This window comes from Canis lupus, chromosome 6, assembly GCF_048164855.1.
Source record: "Canis lupus baileyi chromosome 6, mCanLup2.hap1, whole genome shotgun sequence".
NCBI lineage: Eukaryota > Metazoa > Chordata > Mammalia > Carnivora > Canidae > Canis > Canis lupus.
Window position 1 is genome coordinate 70,871,859 of NC_132843.1, and position 18,894 is coordinate 70,890,752.

Below are 18,894 nucleotides of genomic sequence, written 5' to 3' on the forward strand. Positions count from 1 at the left end.
TGAGAGAGAGAGAGCATACCCGAGCTGGGGGAGGGGCAGAGGCAGAGGGAGAGGGAGGATCCCAAGCAGACTCCCTGCTGAGTGCACAGCCTGATGCAGGGCTTGATCTCACAACCCTGAGATCATGAACTTAGCTGAAATCAAGAGTCAGACGCTTAACCACCTGAGCTACCCAGGCACCCCTTGAATTTAATTCTTTAATTAGTCGTTACCAACCCCTTGGGCCTGCCCCCGAGTTCTGTGAGACAATCCCAGAATTTTTGTCTTTTCCTCCCCTTTTTTTTTTTCTTTTCCTCCCTTTATTGTAGCTCTGATGCCTAGCAGAGTACCTATGGGTGCTCAGTGTTTACTTGTACCCTCAGGGGGATGTGGGGCTTTGGAACAGGAACGTATCTCATCTGAGCAACTAGAATGAATGGTTGAGGGTCCAGGAAATGGTAGAGACAGGTGATTCAGGAATGAACGGAGAGGGGCGGGTTAATGAAGGAAGCGGGATTGAACTGAGGAGGACGGATTGGTAGGTGGAAAAGAAGGGGCTGGCCGGGGAGGAGGGATGGCATACATGACCATGTGGACGTCCTGTAGGATAGAAACAGGGCATGTCGGAAACAGTGGGTAGCATGGTGTGGCTGGAGTGGAGGGTTGGTGATGAGAAAAGTAGAAGCAGATGAGGTGGGAAGGACAGATTGGGTCACATTACGGAGGGCTTTAGGTGGCAGGGAGTATTTCATGGGATTGGAGCAGAGGAGCAGGAGTGAAACGAGAATTCAAGGAGGAACAGTGTGGCAGTGCCCTAGGGCTGGAGAGATTAGGGTGGAGAGAGAACCGTGCTGGGTCAGAGGCTGCTCTGGTAGGTGGCATCGATGTGGGGGAGCGGGAGAAGGAAGAATCAAAGAAGATTCTGAGGTTTGAAGCCTGGTGAGTGGGAGAACATAGATATACATCATACAGCTCAGAGGGGTCAGTGGCTCGAAGAGAAGGTGCTTCTGTGCTGCAGGTGTCTGGGCTGGTAGGGCCCAGAGGCAGAGGGAGGTGAGGACTGGCCTAGTGAAAGTAGGAGCCTTGAAGGCAGCCAGGGACAGCATATAGAGGGAGCTGGCTGTGGAGATAGCCTTGGGGAATGGTCACAGTGGGGGGCCAGAAGAGAGGGTGGAGCCGGAGCCCCAGTGGGGGGCCTGGAGGTGGGAGCTGCAGGACAGGAGGGTACTAGGATGTTGGGCCTGTTGACATCGGGCAGCAGAAGTTCAAGTGAAGCACCTGGACGGGGCAGCCCGGGTGGCTCAGTGGTTTAGTGCCACCTTCAGCCTAGGGCGTGATCCTGGAGATCCAGGATCGAGTCCCACGTCAGGTTCCCTGCATGGAGCCTGCTTCTCCCTCAGCCTGTGTCTCTGCCTCTCTCTCTCTCTCTGTCTCTCATGAATAAACAAATAAAATCTTAAAAAAAAAAAAAAAAAGAAGCACCTGGACGTTCAGGATTATATTCCCAATTTTACTCTCTGAGATGAATATTTCCAATCCATAATATGAAAGCCTCAATTTGTTTCCTCTCCATTAAACAAATCACAACCACCTATTCTCTTCCAAGGGAGAAGTGAGAGCAGACATGCTAACTGAATAAGCAGTTTGTTATATCACATTTGTAATAAAAATGAGGAAGACACTTGGCTAATTAGTCATTGTAGTCCGTTCTCCGTGGAAACAACTGTATATTAATAGAATTGACGAAGATCAGCAACCAAAAGAAAAAATATATTGGATCTCATCAAAATGAGAAACTTTTTTTTTTTAAATGAGAAACTTTTGTGCATTAAAGAATACTACCAAGAAAATGAAAAGACAGCCCACAGGATGAGAGAGATTTTCATATCATAGATCTGATCAGGGAACTTTTATAATCCAATAATAAAAGGACAACCCAAGTAGAAAAATGACCAGAGAATCTGAATATGTTTCTCCAACACAGATGACTGATACACACATGAAAAGATGCTTGACGTCTTTCATCATCAGGGAAATGCATATCTAAACTGCAGGGAGACATGTATCATTCTGTAGCCTTTGAGGATGGCTACAATCAATCAGATGGACTAGGTTTGGTGAGGATGTAGAGAAATTAGGACCCCTCATAGATTGTTGGTAGATATGTAAATTGGTTAAAAAAATTTCAGTGGTGAGATGTAATGGTGTCTTGTTTCAGAATTGGAGTGCCACAGCATATGCTACTGTGGGAAATAGTCTGGCAATTCCTAAAAGTTCAAATATGGAGTTACCATGTGACCCAGCAATTCCACTTCAAGGTATATATACCCAAGGGAAATGAAAACATCCACACAAAAACTTGTACATGAATGTTCATGGCAGCACTATTCATAAGAGCCAAAAAGTGGAAGCAACCCAGAGGTTCATCAAGTGATGAATGGATTAATAAAATGGTATAGTCACACAATGGAATATTATTTGGCAATAAAGAGAAATGAAGAACCAATGTGTGTGCTACATCATGGATCAGTTTTGAAAATGTTATATTAGGTGAGAGAAGTCAGACACCAAAGGTCACATGTTGAGTGATTCCATTTACACGAACTGTCCAGAATAGGCAAATCCATAGAACAGGAAGCCAGTTATTGATTGCCAAGGACTAGGAGGAAGGAGGAGTGACTCCTGGTGGGTATGGAGTTTCTTTGTGGGTAATGAAAACATTCTGCTAATTACATAGTGGTGATGGTTGCACACCTTATGAATATACTAAAAACTAAATATAGTCATTTAAAAGGGGTAAATTTTATGGTATGTAAACCATATCTCAAAAACCCCACAATAACAACAAACTGACCACATCATTAAAAGGAAAAAAAAAAAAAAAGGAGAAACCGTTCATTCCTTCTTTGCATTCAGGATGCATCTTGGCCCCGTGCTGTTTGCAAGGTAGAGTTTTGCAGAGTTACAGTAGACCATTAGTTCCCCCTTCCTGTGAGTAAGGGTCCCACTGGGTTTTCAGCAGTTGGATCACTCATCACACACCCCCTTGATGGCTGACTTACGTTCTGAGGCAAGTCTGGGTTTTTGAAGGAGTGCGGTCATGGGTTTTGTAAAACTCCTAGATTACCTATTGCAAGAAAATCTTGTGCATTATTTTTGACTTTTTTTTTTTTTTTTTTTTTTTTAGATTTTATTTATTTGAGAGGGTGAGAAAGAGGGTACAAGTAGGAGGGTCAGAGGGAGAGGCAGACTCCCCCGCTGAGCAGCATGGGGCCTGATCCCAGCACCCCAAGATCATAACCCAAGCCAAAGGCAGCCACTTAACTGACTTAGCCACCCAGGCGCCTATATTTTTTACTTCCTACTGTCATGGGTTTGCATTCATATAAAGGGTGTATACTTTTTGGGACACCTGGGTGGCTCAGTGGTTGAGCGTCTGCCTTGGGCTCAGGGCGTGATCCTGGAGTCCCGGGATCGAGTCCCACGTCCCTCTGCCTGTCTCTGCCTCTCTCTCTCTGTCTCTCATGAATAAATAAATAATTTTTTTTTTTTTTTAAAAGGATGTATACTTTTACAACACATTCCTCCAGCTTGCCACAGAAAGCCAGTGTTTGGTTTTTCTGACTACAGAGTGCATAGGACATTTTTTTCAAATGTCCAGCATCTTTTTTTTTTTTTAAATGGTAAGATATAATGGGGATCCCTGGGTGGCACAGAGGTTTGGCGCCTGCCTTTGGCCCAGGGCGCGATCCTGGAGACCCAGGATCGAATCCCACATCGGGCTCCCGGTGCATGGAGCCTGCTTCTCCCTCTGCCTGTGTCTCTGCCTCTCTCTCTCTCCCTCTCTCTTTCTCTCTGTGTGTGACTATCATAAATTAAAAAAAATAAATAAAAATTAAAAAAAAATTTAAATGGTAAGATATAATGGTGTCTTGTTTCATTTTTTTTTAAACATTCAACCTATTATGTTCCCCTTTTATTTATTTATTTTTAAAGATTTTATTTATTCATGAGAGACACAGAATGGCAGAGACACAGGCAGAGGGAGAAGCAGGCTCCATGCAGGGAGCCCGATGTGGGACTCGATCCCAGGTCTCCAGGATCACACACTGGGCTGAAGGCGGGCACTTAAACCGCTGAGCCATCCAGGCATCCCGGTGTCTTGTTTCAGAATTGGAGTGCCACAGCATGTGTGGATGATAAAGAGTTTTACAGTTTTTATTTAATTTACATTAATTTATTTAATTTACAAGAAAAGGTGGTAGAGAAGTTCACCTTGGCTTCTTTGAGAGATGCAGAGGAGGCACTTGGACAGTGTTCCCATGAGAGTAATTTGTCTAAGTAACTCTGCCAAGCAAATCCAAGGGATGCAAATTGTCATGTGACCTTTTTGTGCCTTCAGTTAGTTTTTTTAGAATTTTCAAGAAGATTTAGGGGGAGATTCATCTCTTTCCTTAACCAAAGGCATCATGAAGGCGGAACATTGCAAATCATGTTTATGTGGCTTATGATAGAGTGAATACCAGCCCACAGATGCCCATTATTGTTCCTCTTCATTGCATGGGTTAGCCAGGATGAAGGATACAGTTTACTTGAAAATGCCCTGAGGTTCTACTTGGCATGAAGTTATATTCTTTCAATGAGATCTCCTTTTGTCATTGCTAGTGACTGGAACTAACTACTAATGTTCACTGCCGTGTAGGGAAAGAACATGGACTAGAAGTTGGGACCTCAGGGCTTTTATTCTGTGCTAGTTACAGACTCTGGGGCCTGGATCACTGCACAGAGTGGGTTTGGACCAGATGGCCTTTTAGGTCCCTGCCAACTCTTAAAAAAATTCTATTCAGATGTTATACACCAAACCAGTCACTTCAGAGTTCTTTCAGTTTGGTCTTATGATTTTCTCAAACCTCGCTTGGATGTCGAAAACTGATCCCTGTTGACCCCGCGGTTATGAGCAGCTCGTGACAGGGAACGTTCTTTGACCTGCCATGTTTTGAAGTGAACCTGTGGGAGGCACCTGGCTGACCTAGTCAGTAGGGACTCTTGGTCTTGGGGTTCTGAGTTCAAGCCCTGTGTTGGGTGTGGAGATTACTTAAAAATATAAAAAGTCTTGAAGTGAACCTGCGATCCCACATGGGCCATGGGAACTGGGAGTGCCTGCCAGGCACAACAGCTATGAGTAGGTCCGTGTGTACACAGGCCACTATACCTTGAGTCCTGTGACCCTGCAGCCCGGCTACACATGACTGATCAGGAATCAGCGTCTGAGCTAAGGGGAAGCAGCAAGAGACTAGGTCTGAAGGACAGCAGTGTCCTGTGATGTGTGTGACAGGACACCCTATACAGGATACTCTCTGGGAGAGGGAATTCGCTGGTGCAGTGGAGCAAAGTCCTAGAGAAACATGGAGAGCAGGCAGGTAGCGAAGCCACCAGGGAGCAGAAATGGACATTGTTGCTAATAACAGTAAGAAGTGGTAAAAGTAGAATCAGAGACGAAAGTTCAAAAAGAGACTTGCTTTCATTCCTCTTGGAGAACTAGAGCTGTCCCCATCCATGGTGGCTCGTGCTCAGCTGCCCAAGGGGCTTCCTTAGGGCTTCCTGGTTCCTCACTTCTCTTTGTGGCTGTCAGTGGCTGTTTCCTGCACTCACCTGCTCTTTACTGCCCGAAGGAACCTCATAGACACTTCTGGGAATTTGCACTTCTGTGTAATATAAAAACTCTAAAGCATTCCGCCATGAATCGCAAGGCACACCAGTTGCTTTATGGTTTTACATACCTGCAGCGCACTGCTGTTCTACAAATGGAAGGTAGCTGTTAGCACTGCAAGACTTTGGTCCCTCTGTTATTTGGGTCATTCAGTCATCAAAAGGGCCTGGAAACATTACATGCCTCCTATGTGAAAGATACTGTTTTCTGCCTCACCTTCATTTTATCTTTGGCCTATTTTTTTCTAATTTATCATTATTAAGAGACTGTATGTAGTGCTGTGCTCTTCATTTTTGCTATCTTCATCATTGAAGGCTTTGTTTTTTGAGGGGTAGAGGGTACATTCCGTTTCTCTAAGAACATTAATGCATTAAGCAAACACTCTATATATATAGTGCATTTTGCAACATTCTCTCATTTCTTTTAGACATCCTATAACACTGAAATAATTATTTCCTTTTCACATGAAGAAAGTGAGGCTTAGGAGCACTAAGTAATTTGTCCTGGGTCTCAGAGTGGTCTGCAGCAGAGCTGGAGTCCAGATCCCTGACTAAAGTTCATGCTAAAGTTCATGCTTTTAACCACTCAACTGGATATCTGGACTCCAGTTCAGAAAATAAATTGAATAATGAACACCAAATTATTCCTTTGTCAGAACCTCCTGGTGCTTTGGGCACAGGGCTATGTGACCTCCACAGAGCCTTGGCTGATCTCTGCCCTTCTCCCCTACATCCATACTTCAGCCCAAGCAGAGAAATCTCACAGTTTACATCCTCCTGTCCTTCTGAGTTCTGTGGCACTTTTAGCACAGACCATCAGTTCTCCTCTCTTGGTACATCCCTGAAGCACCTAGCACAAAGTCTTGCACACAGAGTTGGTGTTAGTGCATGTTTGTAGAAGTATGAAATGAATGACTTACTTTTCTCTGACCTAAAACCCTTTGATAAGTCTGTGCTGATCCTGCTTTTGTGCTTTCAAATAAAAGAAAATGAAATAATTATGAGCAAATACTCTTCTATCTTTGGATTTAAAGTCCTTTTTTTTTTTTTTTTAATATAGGGAGCATATCGTTAGGTCTTGTTTTTAATCCAGGTTGACAGTCTCTGCCTTTTAATTGGAATGTTTGGTCCATTTACATTTTTTAAGTTGAAGTATGGTTGACCTTGTTGTACACTAATATATTAGTTCCAGGTGTACAACATAGTGTTCAACAATACTCACCACAATAAATTGCCATTCATCACCATACAAAGTTACTACAAAATTAATGACTATATTCTCTATGCTGTACTTCTCATCTTCAGAATTTACTTACTTTATAACTGGAAATTTGGGGCCCTTTTTTTTTTTTAACCTAAAGTGTGTTTATTGGGATGGTTTTCCACTCATTTTGATTCAAGTTGCTTTTAGTGATGCTTCTGTCTGAAGGAGCATCCTGGAAGCTTTGCTTTTCTTCCCTATAGGTTGGCAAAGGACAGCCAATACATAAAACTGCTATTTGTGCATGGCTACAGATGGTGGTGATTTTATATCTGTGAGGTAGGAATTAGAGCTCTGCACCAGGCTCTGCTTCTTGTGCCTCCTCTCTGTTCTTCCAGGGAGGGATAGAGGAAGTCATTTGCAAGAGGCATGTTCTGGGAGGTTGTCATTGCTGGAAAGCCTTGAAGTTTGAATCTCTTAGTTCCTTTCACCGATGTTGCTTGTCACCCCCACCTTTCTCCCCTCTGGCAACCTCCAACTTCTTTGTATTTATGAGTCTGTTTCTGTTTTGTTTTGTTTTTCACTTAATTTCACTTAGCATAATACCCTCTGGGTCCATCCGTCCGTCCATGTTGTGAATGGCAAGATTTCATTCTTTTTAATGGCTGAGTAATATTCCACATCTTTATCCATTCATCTATTGCCAGACACTTGGGTTGTTTTTATATCTTGGCTACAGTGCTGCAATAGACAGAGGAGTGCATATATCTTTTTGAATTAGTGTTTTAGTTTTCTTGGGGTGAATATCCAGTAGTGGAATGGTACTTCTAGTTTTAATTTTTTGAGGAACCTCCATACTGTTTTCCATAGTGGCTGCACCAACTTACTTTCCCACCAACAGTGCATGAAGGTTCCTTTTTCTCCACATCCTTGCCAACACTTATTTCTTGTGTTTTTGGTACCACTCATTTTGACTGATGTGAGGGGATATCTCATTGTGGTTTTGATTTGCATTTCCCTGACGATTAGGCATGTTGAGCATCTTTTCATGTGTCTTTTGGCCATCTGGATGTCTTTGGAAAATTGTCTATTCAGATTCTCTGCCATTTTTTAAATCTGATTTTTTGGGGGTGTTACATGAATTGAATTAGTTCTTTATACATTTTGGATATTAGCCCTTTGTTGGATATATCTTTTGCAAATAATGTTATCATTATTTAGTAGGTTGACTTTTCATTTTGTTAGTTTCCTTTGCTGTACAAAAGCTTTTTAGTTTGATGTAGTCACAATAGTTTGTTTTTGCTTTTGCTTCTGTTACATGAGGAGACAGATCCAGACAAGTGTTGCTAAGGCCAGTATCCAAGAGATTACTATGTTTTCCTTTACGAGTTTCTAGTTTCCAGCCATATATTTAGGTCTCTATTCCATTTTGAGTGCACTTTTGTGTATGATGTAAGTTGTATGGTGTACAAAAATGGTCCGGTTTTATTTTTTTTGCTTGTAGCTGTCTAGTGTTCTCAACACCACTTATTGATGAGACTGTCTTTTATCTATTGTATATTCTTGCCACTTTTGTTGTAGATTAATTGACCATATGTAAACATGGGTTTATTTGGGGCTACCAGTTCTGTTCTGTTGACCTAGGAGTCTGTATTGTGCCAGATACCATTTTGATTACTATATAGTTTTCTAGTATAGTTTGAAATCTGGGATTGTGATACCTCCAGCTTTGTGGTTTCTCAAGATTGCTTTGGCTATTGATGGTCTTTTTTTTTTTTTTAAGATTTTATTTATTTATTCATGAGATACAGAGAGAGAGAGAGAGAGAGAGAGAGGGAGGGAGGCAGACACAGGCAGAGGGAGAAGCAGGCTCCATGCAGGGAGCCCGACATGGGACTTGATCCCGGGTCTCTAGGATCACACCCTGGGCCGAAGGTGGCGCTAAACCGCTGTGCCACCCAGGCTGCCCTATTGATGGTCTTTTTTGGTTCTATACAGACTTTAGAATTATTCTAGTTCTTTGAAAAATACTATTGGTATTTTGAAAAGGATTGCATTGGATCTGTAGATTGCTTTGGATAATATGGACTTCTTAACAATATTAATTCTGACAACCTGTAAGTGTGGTATCTTTTCATTTTTTGGTATTCAATTTCTTTCAACAGTGTTGTGTAGTTTTCAGAGGACCAAGTCTTTCCCTTCCTTGGTTAAATTTTCTCCTGAGGTAGTTTATTCTTTTTGATATAGTCATAAATGGGATTGTTGTTTTTTTTTTAATTTTATTGGATTGTTTTCTTAACTTCACTTTCTGCTACTTTGTTATTAGTGTATAGAAATGCAACAGATTTCTGTATGTTAACTTTGTATCCTGCAACTTTACTGTATTCATTAGTTCTGATGATTTTTAGTGGAGTCTTTAGGGTTTCCATATATAGTATCATGTTATTTGCAAATAGTGACAGTTTCACTTCTTTGTTACTGATTTGGGTGGTTTTTATTTCTTGTCTGATTGCTATGGCTAGGACTTGCTACTCTGTGTTGAATAAAAATGGCAAGAATGTCTTGTTCCTGATATTAGAGGAAAAGCTTTAAGTTTTTTACTGTTGAGTATGATGTTAGTTGTGGGTTTGTCATATATAGCTTTTATTAGGTTGAGGTATGTTCCCCCTGACCCAACTTTGTTGAGAGATTTTATCATGTATGGATGTTGAATTTTGTCAAATGCTTTTGCTGTATCTATTGGGATGATCATATGGTTTTTACCCTTCATTTTGTTAATGTGGTGTATCATATTGATTAATTTGCAGATATTGAACCATCGATGGATAAATTCCTCTGGAATAAATCCCACTTGATCTTGGTTAATGAACTTTTTAGTGTACTGTTGAATTTGGTTTGCTAATATTTTGTTGAGTATTTTTGTATCTGTATTCATCAGGAATATTGGTCTATCATTTTGTTGGTAGTGTCTTTGGTTTTGGTGTCAAGGTAATCTGAACAGAAATCTGTTCAGATTTTTTATTTCCTCCTGATTTAGTCTTGGAAGATTATATGTTTCTACATCTATTTCTCCTAGGTCGTCCAATTTGATGGTGTATAATTTTTGTATTAGTCTTTTATAGTCCTTTGTATTTCTGTGGTATCAATCTTAATTTCTCATTCATTTCTGATTTTTTTCTTTTGAGTTCTTGCCCTTTTTTTCTTGATGAATCTGGCTAAAGATTTATCAATTTTGTTTATCCTTTAAAGAACTAGCTCTTGGTTTCATTGATCTTTTCTATTTTTATTTTTTTAGTCCCTATTTAATTTATGTCTGCTCTGATCTTTATTATTTCCTTCCTTTTACTAACTTTGGGCTTTGTTCCTCTTTCTCGTTTCTGCAGGTGTAGGGGTAAGTTTTTGAGATTATTCTTGTTTCTTGAGGTAGGCGTGTATTGCTATAAACTTCTCTCTTAAAACTGCCTTTGTTACATCCCAAAGATTTTGAACTGTTGTGTTTCTATTTTCATTTGTTCCCAGGTATGTGTGTGTGTCTGTGTATGTGTGTGTGTGTGTGTGTGTGTGTATATCTCCATCCTCTTTGATTTCATTGACTCATTTGTTGTTTAGCCTACATGTATTTGTGCTTTTTTCTAGATTTTTTTTCCCTTTAATTGATCTCTAGTTTCATACAATTGTGGTCAGAAAAGATGCTTGATATGATTTTAGTCTTCTTAAATTTATGTAGACTTGCTTTGCGACCTAGTGTGATCTTTTCTGGATAATGTTCTATGTGTGCTTGAAAAGAATGTGTATTAGTGGTGATTTTGTATGGAATGTTCAATATATATCTGTTACATCTATCTGGTCTAGTGTTGTTTAAAGATACTGTTTCCTTATTGATTTTCTGCCTGGATGATCTATCCATTGGTTGAAGCGGGGTGTTAAAGTGCCCTACTATCATTGTATTACCATCAGTTTCTCTCTTCATGTCCGTTAATATATGCTTCATGTATTTAGGTACTCCAGTGTTTGGCATAGGTATTTACAATTATTATATCCTCTTGTTGCATTATTTTATCATTATGTAATGCCCTTCATTGTCTCTTGCTACACAGTCTTGTTTTAAAGTCTATTTTATCTGATAGAAGTATTGCTATTCTGGTGTGTGTTTGGTTTTTTTCCTGCTTTCATTTGCATAGTAAATGTGTTTCCCATCCATTCACTTCCAGTCTCTATGTGTCTTTAGGTTTAGGGTGAGCCTCTTGTAGGCAGCATTAAATGAGTCTTGTTTCTTTATTCAATCAGTTGCCCTGTGTCTTTTGATTGGAGCATGTAGACCATTTAAAGTATTGATAGGCATGTATTTATTGCCATTTTGTTTGTTTTGTGGATTTTTTGTAGTTTTTCTCTTCTTCGTTGCTCTCTTCCCTTGTGATTGGTGACTTTCTTTGGTGTTGTTTGGATTCCTTTCTCTTTATATTTTTGTGTGTGTATCACAAATTTTTAGTTTATAGTAACCATGAGGCCCATATATGATATCCTGAGTATATAGCAATCTATATTAAGTTGATGGTTGTTTAAATTTGAACACATTCTAAAAGCACTAAATTTTTACTCCCTCCATTTTTTGTTTATGATGTCAGAGTTTACTTCTTTCTGTGTTGTAACACCCTTCATTAATGTTTTAGATAGAATTGATTTTACTAAAAAAAAATTGATTTTACTACTTTTGTCTTTTAACCTTTATACTAGCTTTGTAGGTGATCTACTATCTTTACTATATGTTTGCTTTCACCCATGATTTTTTTTCCTTTCATAATCTTCTAATTATGTTCTGTTTTGCTAAAAGAAGACCCTTTAATGGCCAGGTAGTGGTAATGAATGCCTTTAAATTTTGCTTGTCTGGGAAACTTTCTCTCTCCTTCCATTCTGAATAATAACTTTGCTGGGTAGAGTATCCTTGGTCATAGATTTTTTTTTCTTTCAGCACTTGAATATATCTTGCCACTGTAATGTTTCTGCTGAAAAATCAGATGATAGCCTAATGGGGTTTCCCTTGTTAGTAATTTTTTACTTTTCTCTTGCTCTTTTTAAGATTCTCTTTACCTTTAGTCTTTGATGTTCTAATATCTTGATATGGTACTCATTGTGTTCATCTTGTTGGGGACTCTAGATATCTCTTTCTTTCCCCGGGTTAGAGAACTTTTCAGCTATTATTTCTTCCATAAGTTTTCTGCACCGTTTCTCTCTCTTCTTCTAGGACCCTCATAATGCAAATGTTAATATACTTGATGTTATCTCAGAGATCCATTACAGGATCTATTTTCTTTTTTTTTTCAATTAAGATTTTTTAAAAAAATTTATTTATTTATTCATGATAGACACACACACACACACACAGAGGCAGAGACACAGGCAGAGGGAGAAGCAGGCTCCATGCAGGGAGCCCGACATGGGACTTGATCCTGGGTCTCCAGGATCAGGCCCTGGGCTGAAAGTGGAGCTAAACCACTGAGCCACGGGGGCTGCCCTCAATTAAGATTTTTAATATTATGACAGCTATATCCCATTTTTTTAAATTAAATTCAGTTAATTAACATTTAAGGTATTATTCATTTCAGAGGTAGAGTTCAGCGATTTATCAGTCTTCTATAATTCCCAGTGCTCATTACATCACATTCCCTCCTTAATGCCCATCACCCAGTTACCCTATCCCTCCACCTTCCTCCCCTCCAGTGATCCTCAGTTTGTTTCTTATGATTAAGAGTCTCTTATGGTTTGTCTCCTGCTCTGATTTCGTCTTTTTATTTTCCCCTTCCTTAGCCTATGATCCTCTGTTGTTTCTTAAATTCCATGAGCGAGATCACATGATAATTGTCTTTCTCTGACTTATTTCACTTAGTGTAATATCCTCTAGTTCCATCCACATTGTTGCACATGGCAAGATTTCATTTTTTGATGGCTGAATAGTATTCCATTGTATATATATACCACATCTTCTTTATTCATTCATCTGTTGATAATCTGTCCATACATTTTTTTCTTTTTGCTGTTCAGTGGGTACTTTCCATTATTCTTTCTTCCAGATTGCTGATCCGTTCTGCATCTGCTAATCTATTGTTGATGTCCTCTCCTGTATTTTCATTTCAGTTACTATATTCTTCAACTCTGGCTGGTTCTTTTTATATTTCCTATCTCTTTGTTGAATTTCTGAGTTCCTCCACTCTTCTTTTAAGCCTGGTCAGTCTCTTTATGACTATTATCAGGTAGGTTGTTTATCTCTGTCTTTGTTTAGTTCTTTTTCTGAAGGTTTGTCTTGTTCTTTTGTTTGGAGCATGTTTATATGCCTCCTCATTTTGTTTGACTTTCTGTGTTTGTTTCTATGAATTAGGTGAAAGAGCTACCTCTCCTGTTTTGAAAGAGTAGCCTTGTGTAGGAACTTACCTGCATAGACTGTGTGTGCCTGGCAGCTTTGGTTGGCTGACTGAAGCTGTAGTGGGTGCCAGTTAGGGGTCCCTAGGTGTTCTCTGCAGGGGCCATCTTGGTGGGTCAGCTGGTGCTTGGGTAGATGTGGCTGGGGGGCACCTTGGGAATATGGCTAGAGCTGGTGTGGGCTAGGGATCCAAGTCTCACTGAGGTAGTAGACAGGCTAGAGCATCCAGCCTCTGCTCTTATCTGTGCTACCAAGGTGGAAGGGAAATGTAAACAGTGGTGCTCACCAGTACCTCTGACCCCAGAGAAGATTCTAGCAATTTCCCCACCATTTGTCAGATGCTGTAGGGTTATTTTTTTAAACATTTTAAACCATAGCTTTTTTTGTGTGTGTGCCCCAGGGCAGGTAAATCTGCACAAAGGTTCTGCAGTGTGGTCCCCCTCTACTACAGTCTGCAGTGTCAGGGGAAGGGTGTCTGTTGTTACTGTGTTCCCATCTTTTGTGCCCTTCTCTGTTGGTTCCTCTTCTTTTGTTGTGCAAAAGCTATTCGATCAGCCATTAGTTCTTCAGGAGGAATTGCTCTATATGTGGGTGTGGAATTGGCATGACCATGGGAGGACATGTGTTCAAGGTTTTCCTATGTTGCCATCTTGGCCCCTCCTCTAGTCTCTTTACATTTTATTTATTTATTTATTTATTTATTTATTTATTTATCTATCTATCTATCTATCTATTTATTTATTTATTTATAGAGATTGTACTTTTTTTTTTTTTTTAAGATTTTACTTACTTATTCATGAGAGACACACAGAGAGACAGGCGGAGACACAGGCAGAGGGAGAAGCAGGCTCCATGCAGGGAGCCTGATGTGGGACTCAATCCCAGGACTCTAGGATCACTCCCTGAGCCGAAGGCAGACGCTTAACTGCTGAGCCACCCAGGGTCCCAGTGTCTTTACATTTAATGGAATTATTGATATGGCTGGATTTGGTTCTACCATTCTGCTGGTTTCTCTTCGTTGCATGTATTTTTTGTTTCTCCATTCTTCATTCCTGGAAGTTATAAACCATATCATATTGTTATATAATTTTTGCTTTAGAAAGTCTTATGTTTTAAAAAGACATAGCTTTTTATATATACCCACCTGTTTAGCATTTCAGTGATCTTTATTCCTTCCTGTACGTTTGAGAGTTATTATCTAGTGTTAGTTCCCTTTGGCTTTCAGAATTTCTTTAGTGAGAATTGTGGTGCAGATCTATTGGCAATGAATTCTCTCAGCTTTTATGTTTGAAAATATCTTTTTTTTTTTTTTTAAAGATTTTATTTATTTATTCATGAGAGACATAGAGAGAGAGAGAGAGAGAGGCAGAGACACAGGCAGAGGAAGAAGCAGGCTCCATGTAGGGAGCCCAGTGTGGGATTTGAACCTGGGTCTCCAGGAACACACCCTGGGCCGAAGGCAGCGCTAAACCACTGAGTCACCTGGGCTGCCCTGTTTGAAAATATCTTTATTTCACCTTCATTTTTTGAAGGTTAAGTTTTGCTGGACTTTAATTCAGGGTTGACAATTTTTTTTTCTTCCAGCCCTTTAAAGATGTTCCATTGCCTTTTGGCCTCCATCATTTCTGATCAAAAGTTACTTATCGTTAGATATAATATCATGCATATAATGTCTTTTTTTTTCTAGCTGCTTTCAAGATTTTATTTATTTTATTTAAAAAATATTTGTATTTATTTATTCATGAGAAACAAGGAAGAGAGTGAGAGGCAGAGACACAGGCAGAGGGAGAAGCAGGCTCCATGCAGGGAGCCCGATATGGGACTTGATCCCAGGACTCCAGGATCATGCCCTGGACTGAAGGCGGCGCTAAACCACTGAGCCATCCCGGCTGCCCTGCTTTCAAGATTTTTTTTTCTCTTAACTTTGCTTTTGCAGTTAGACAATGATTGCCTAGAAGTGGTTTCTTATTTATTCCGCTTGGCATGTATTGAGATTCTGGGATCTGCAAATTGATGTTTTTTTCCTCTAGTTTTGGGATGTTTGGGCCATGATTTTTTCAAATACTCTTCTTGACCCATTTTCTCTCTTCAGTTACATGTTGTTAGACTGCTGGATATTGTTGCACAGTTATCTAGTTCATTTTTTCCTCCAGTTTTGTTTATTTTTTTCAAATTGGTTAATTTCTGTTCATTTAACTTCAAATACACTGACTCTTTTTTCTGGCTTCTTTTGCTATTAAGACAGTACAGTGCATTTTTCATTTCATTTGCTTTCCAGCTTTAGAATTTCCATTTGGTCCTTTTTTTTTTAAAAAAAAAAATGTATTGATTTGAGAAAGAGCAAGAATGAGTATGAGTGGGGGTGGGCAGTGGAAGACAGAGAAGCAGGCTCCCCACTGAGCAGGGAGTGCAACTTGGGGCTTGATCCCAGGACCCTGAGATCATGACCTGAGCCAAAAGTAGATGCTTAATTGATTGAGCCACCCAGGTGTCCCTGGTTCTTTTTTGTAATTTCCATTTCTCTATTTTCCCTTTGTCTGTTCCGTATCTATATATTTTTCTTTAGCTCATTCAAGTGCTATGAAGTTCCTGTCTGCTGATTGCAACATCTGAGTAATCTTGGCTTTGGTTTTCTATAGACTACTTTTTTCCTTGAGTATGGGTCACGTTTTTCTTTTCTTTCTTTTTTTTTTTTTTAATTTTATTTATTTATTAGAGAGGGCACAAGTAGGCAGGGTAGCAGGCAGAGGGAGAAGCAGACTTCCCGCTGAGCAGAGAGCCCAGTGTGGGACTCCATCCCAGCATCCTGGGATCATGACTTGAGCCAAAGGTAGACACCCAACCAACTGAGCCACCCAGGCATACCTGGGTCACGTTTTCTTGTTTCTTTGCATGCCTAGTGATTTCTGATTTAACACTAGACATGATACTGTACATTATGGAGATTCTGGATTCTGTTACAAGCCTTTGAAGGATTTTTGTCTTAGCAGGTAGTTAATGTTATGAGACTCAAGTTCCAAACTCCTAGGCTCCCTGTATTAGCAGCAGCTGAAATATCCTCTCGCTTCTTCTAGTTTCCAGCTGCTGCTTTTTTTCTTGGGTCCTCTGGTGTCTCCAGCCAAGAATTTAAACCTATTTTATTTGCAGATTTGCAGGTTCACCTTCCCAATCCCTTTCAAGGTTCCCCTTAACTCTGACTGCTCTGCCTCATGGGGATGGTGAGCGCCCTCAGGCAAAACATGCAAATTTATAAATCTGATCAGGTGAAGTTTTTTTTCCTTCAAAGATGGATGCTTCTCCTTTCTGCCTGTTTTTGGTCATTCTCCAGTGCCTTCACATGATTTTTAAGGCTTTTGTCTTAATTCTGTAATTGTTGTCTGTAGAAAGGTCGTTGTTGGAAGCCAGAAGCCGAGCGTGTACCTTTTTTTTGTTTTTTATATTTATTTATTTATTATTTATGATAGACATAGAGAGAGAGGCAGAGACACAGGGAGAGGGAGAAGCAGGCTCCATGCCAGGAGCCCGACGCGGGACTCGATCCCGGGACTCCAGGATCGCGCCCTGGGCCAAAGGCAGGCACTAAACCACCGAGCCACCCAGGGATCCCCTACCTTTTTGAACTTAAACTCGCATGTCTCCTCAGCCTTGGGCGTAGCCGCTGTGGAGGGAACAGAGCTCTTCCCCTGGGGAGCGCCAGTTTCAGCAAGGAACAGAGACAGTGCAGGGAGCCCATGGGAATGTCTCAGGCTTGGGGGAGCCCTACCGAAGTACCCCAGGTTGGGTGGCCTAAACACCAGAATTTTTTTTTTCCTCAGTTCTGGAGACTGGGAATCCGAGATCAAGGTGTTGGCAGGTTTGGTTTCTCTCGAGGCCCCTCTGCTTGGCTTCAGTTTATGGGTCAGGGAAGGCTTCCTGAGGAAAGGCCTTTCTAGACCAGAGCCGCAGTATGAGTCAGAAGTCAGCTGGGGAAGAAGAGTGCTTCAGGCCAAGCATGGGGATGGCAGATGTGGAGGGGCCCTGGGAGGGGCCCAGGGCTGAGGGAGGATCTGCACGCAGTGGGGGGGTGGGGACACACACACAAGGTCCTTCTGCACAGCTGGAGCAGGAGGGGCCGGAGGAGCGGGATGGGAAGGGACCAGGCCAGAAAAGTAGGTTGGGGCTGGTTTCCTTCTTGGACTGGAACTCTGTCTTCCAGTTGGGAGGTTCTTAAAGAGAGTAACTGTCTCCTTGCACTTGGAGCCCCCTTTCTGGCACAGGAAGTGCACAGTGCAAGTCGACCCCACCATGCCTTAGGGTTTGGGGGAGGGGGCTGAGGTGGGAAGGTGGGGCGTGCGGGTGGCCTCGCCTCCTCGGTAAAGCAGGTGGAGGGCCTGGAGGTCACCCGTGTGATGCTGTCGTTCAGGCCTGGACAGCGAGTCCGCCTCCAGCAGCCTCCGCTTCAGCAAGGCCTGCCTGAAGAACGTCTTCTCGGTCCTGCTCATCTTCATCTACCTGCTGCTCATGGCGGTGGCCGTCTTCCTGGTCTACCAGACCATCACCGACTTCCGTGAGAAGCTCAAGCACCCTGTCATGTCGGTGTCTTACAAGGAGGTGGATCGCTATGACGCCCCAGGTAGAGCCTGCGCCGGACGGGCGTCGGGGCCCAGGTCTGGGCGTCGGCTTACCAACGAGCCCCGTTGTCCTCCCTCACTGTGCTGGGCACCTCAGAGGCAGAGGACCCCGAGCACAGTCTAGGTGTAGAGTCTACACCCGGGGAGCTGCTGTCTGTACCCAGCAGAGAGTGTCCTGTGCCCGGCAGAGGGGCAGACGGGGCCTGGTCACTGCATAACTGGGGTGGGCAGGGAAGGCTTTGCTCAGACGTAGGATGTGAGCTGGGCTTTGATAGATGAGGGGAGAGTTTTTCTGGAAGGCGGATCAGCAGGAGAAAAGGTGAGCATAGGGAGACAGAGGGCATCTCTGCAGAGACGTGTCTAGCCTGCCCAGAGCTAGAGGCCGGTGATGAGGAGCAGTGAGAGTGAAGGTGTGGCAGGGGAGGTAAAGCCAATCAGAGGTGTTGGGGCCCTCCCTAGGGGTAGGGGGCTCCCTACCTTTCCTGGCCCAGTGGGAGGCCAGTCCCTGAGGAGGCGGTCATCTCTGCTGTAGGGTGTAGTGTCTGCTTCAGGGCAGTGAGGCTGGCACTGGGCTCTGGAAGTGTGGGCGAGAACCAGCAGGCCTGGGCTCTGAGGGCTCCGGCTGTGCCCTCCTGCTGTGTGCACGGGCTCTGCCCACAGGGGGCCTGAGTCTCCCTCTGCATGGCCTGCCCACAGGGCAAAGCCAGAGGCCCAGGTGCCTTTTGCCTGGGCTTCTGGAAAGGGTGCTGCCTGCAGCTTCCTCGCCCATCTTGGCCTATCTGGTGTTTGTCCCTCTTCTCTGTGTGTCTGCTCTGGTCCCTTTATCTGTGGGTTTTACTTTCTCTTTCTGATCTCTGGGCCTCTCTGAGCTGTGCCTGTGCCTGGTGCCACTGCTGCTATCACCTGTTTCTGCCACGGAGGTTGGACAGGTGCCATCAGTAGAACCTTGAATGAGGTGCCGGGGGTGGGGGAAGGGAGGG

The 18,894-nt window shown here is 42.2% G+C and overlaps 1 protein-coding gene across 4 annotated transcripts in view; it reads left to right on the plus strand.

The window, feature by feature from the left end:
- The window catches only part of PACC1 (proton activated chloride channel 1), a 38,786-nt gene that overhangs the window by 8,137 nt on the left and 11,755 nt on the right, over nucleotides 1-18,894 (plus strand). For all 4 annotated transcript variants that reach the window (XM_072831141.1, XM_072831139.1, XM_072831138.1 and 1 more), the window contains one exon: nucleotides 17,707-17,916. In XM_072831141.1, coding sequence (XP_072687242.1) covers nucleotides 17,707-17,916 — 210 coding nt within the window. The remainder of the gene's footprint in view (nucleotides 1-17,706; nucleotides 17,917-18,894) is intronic.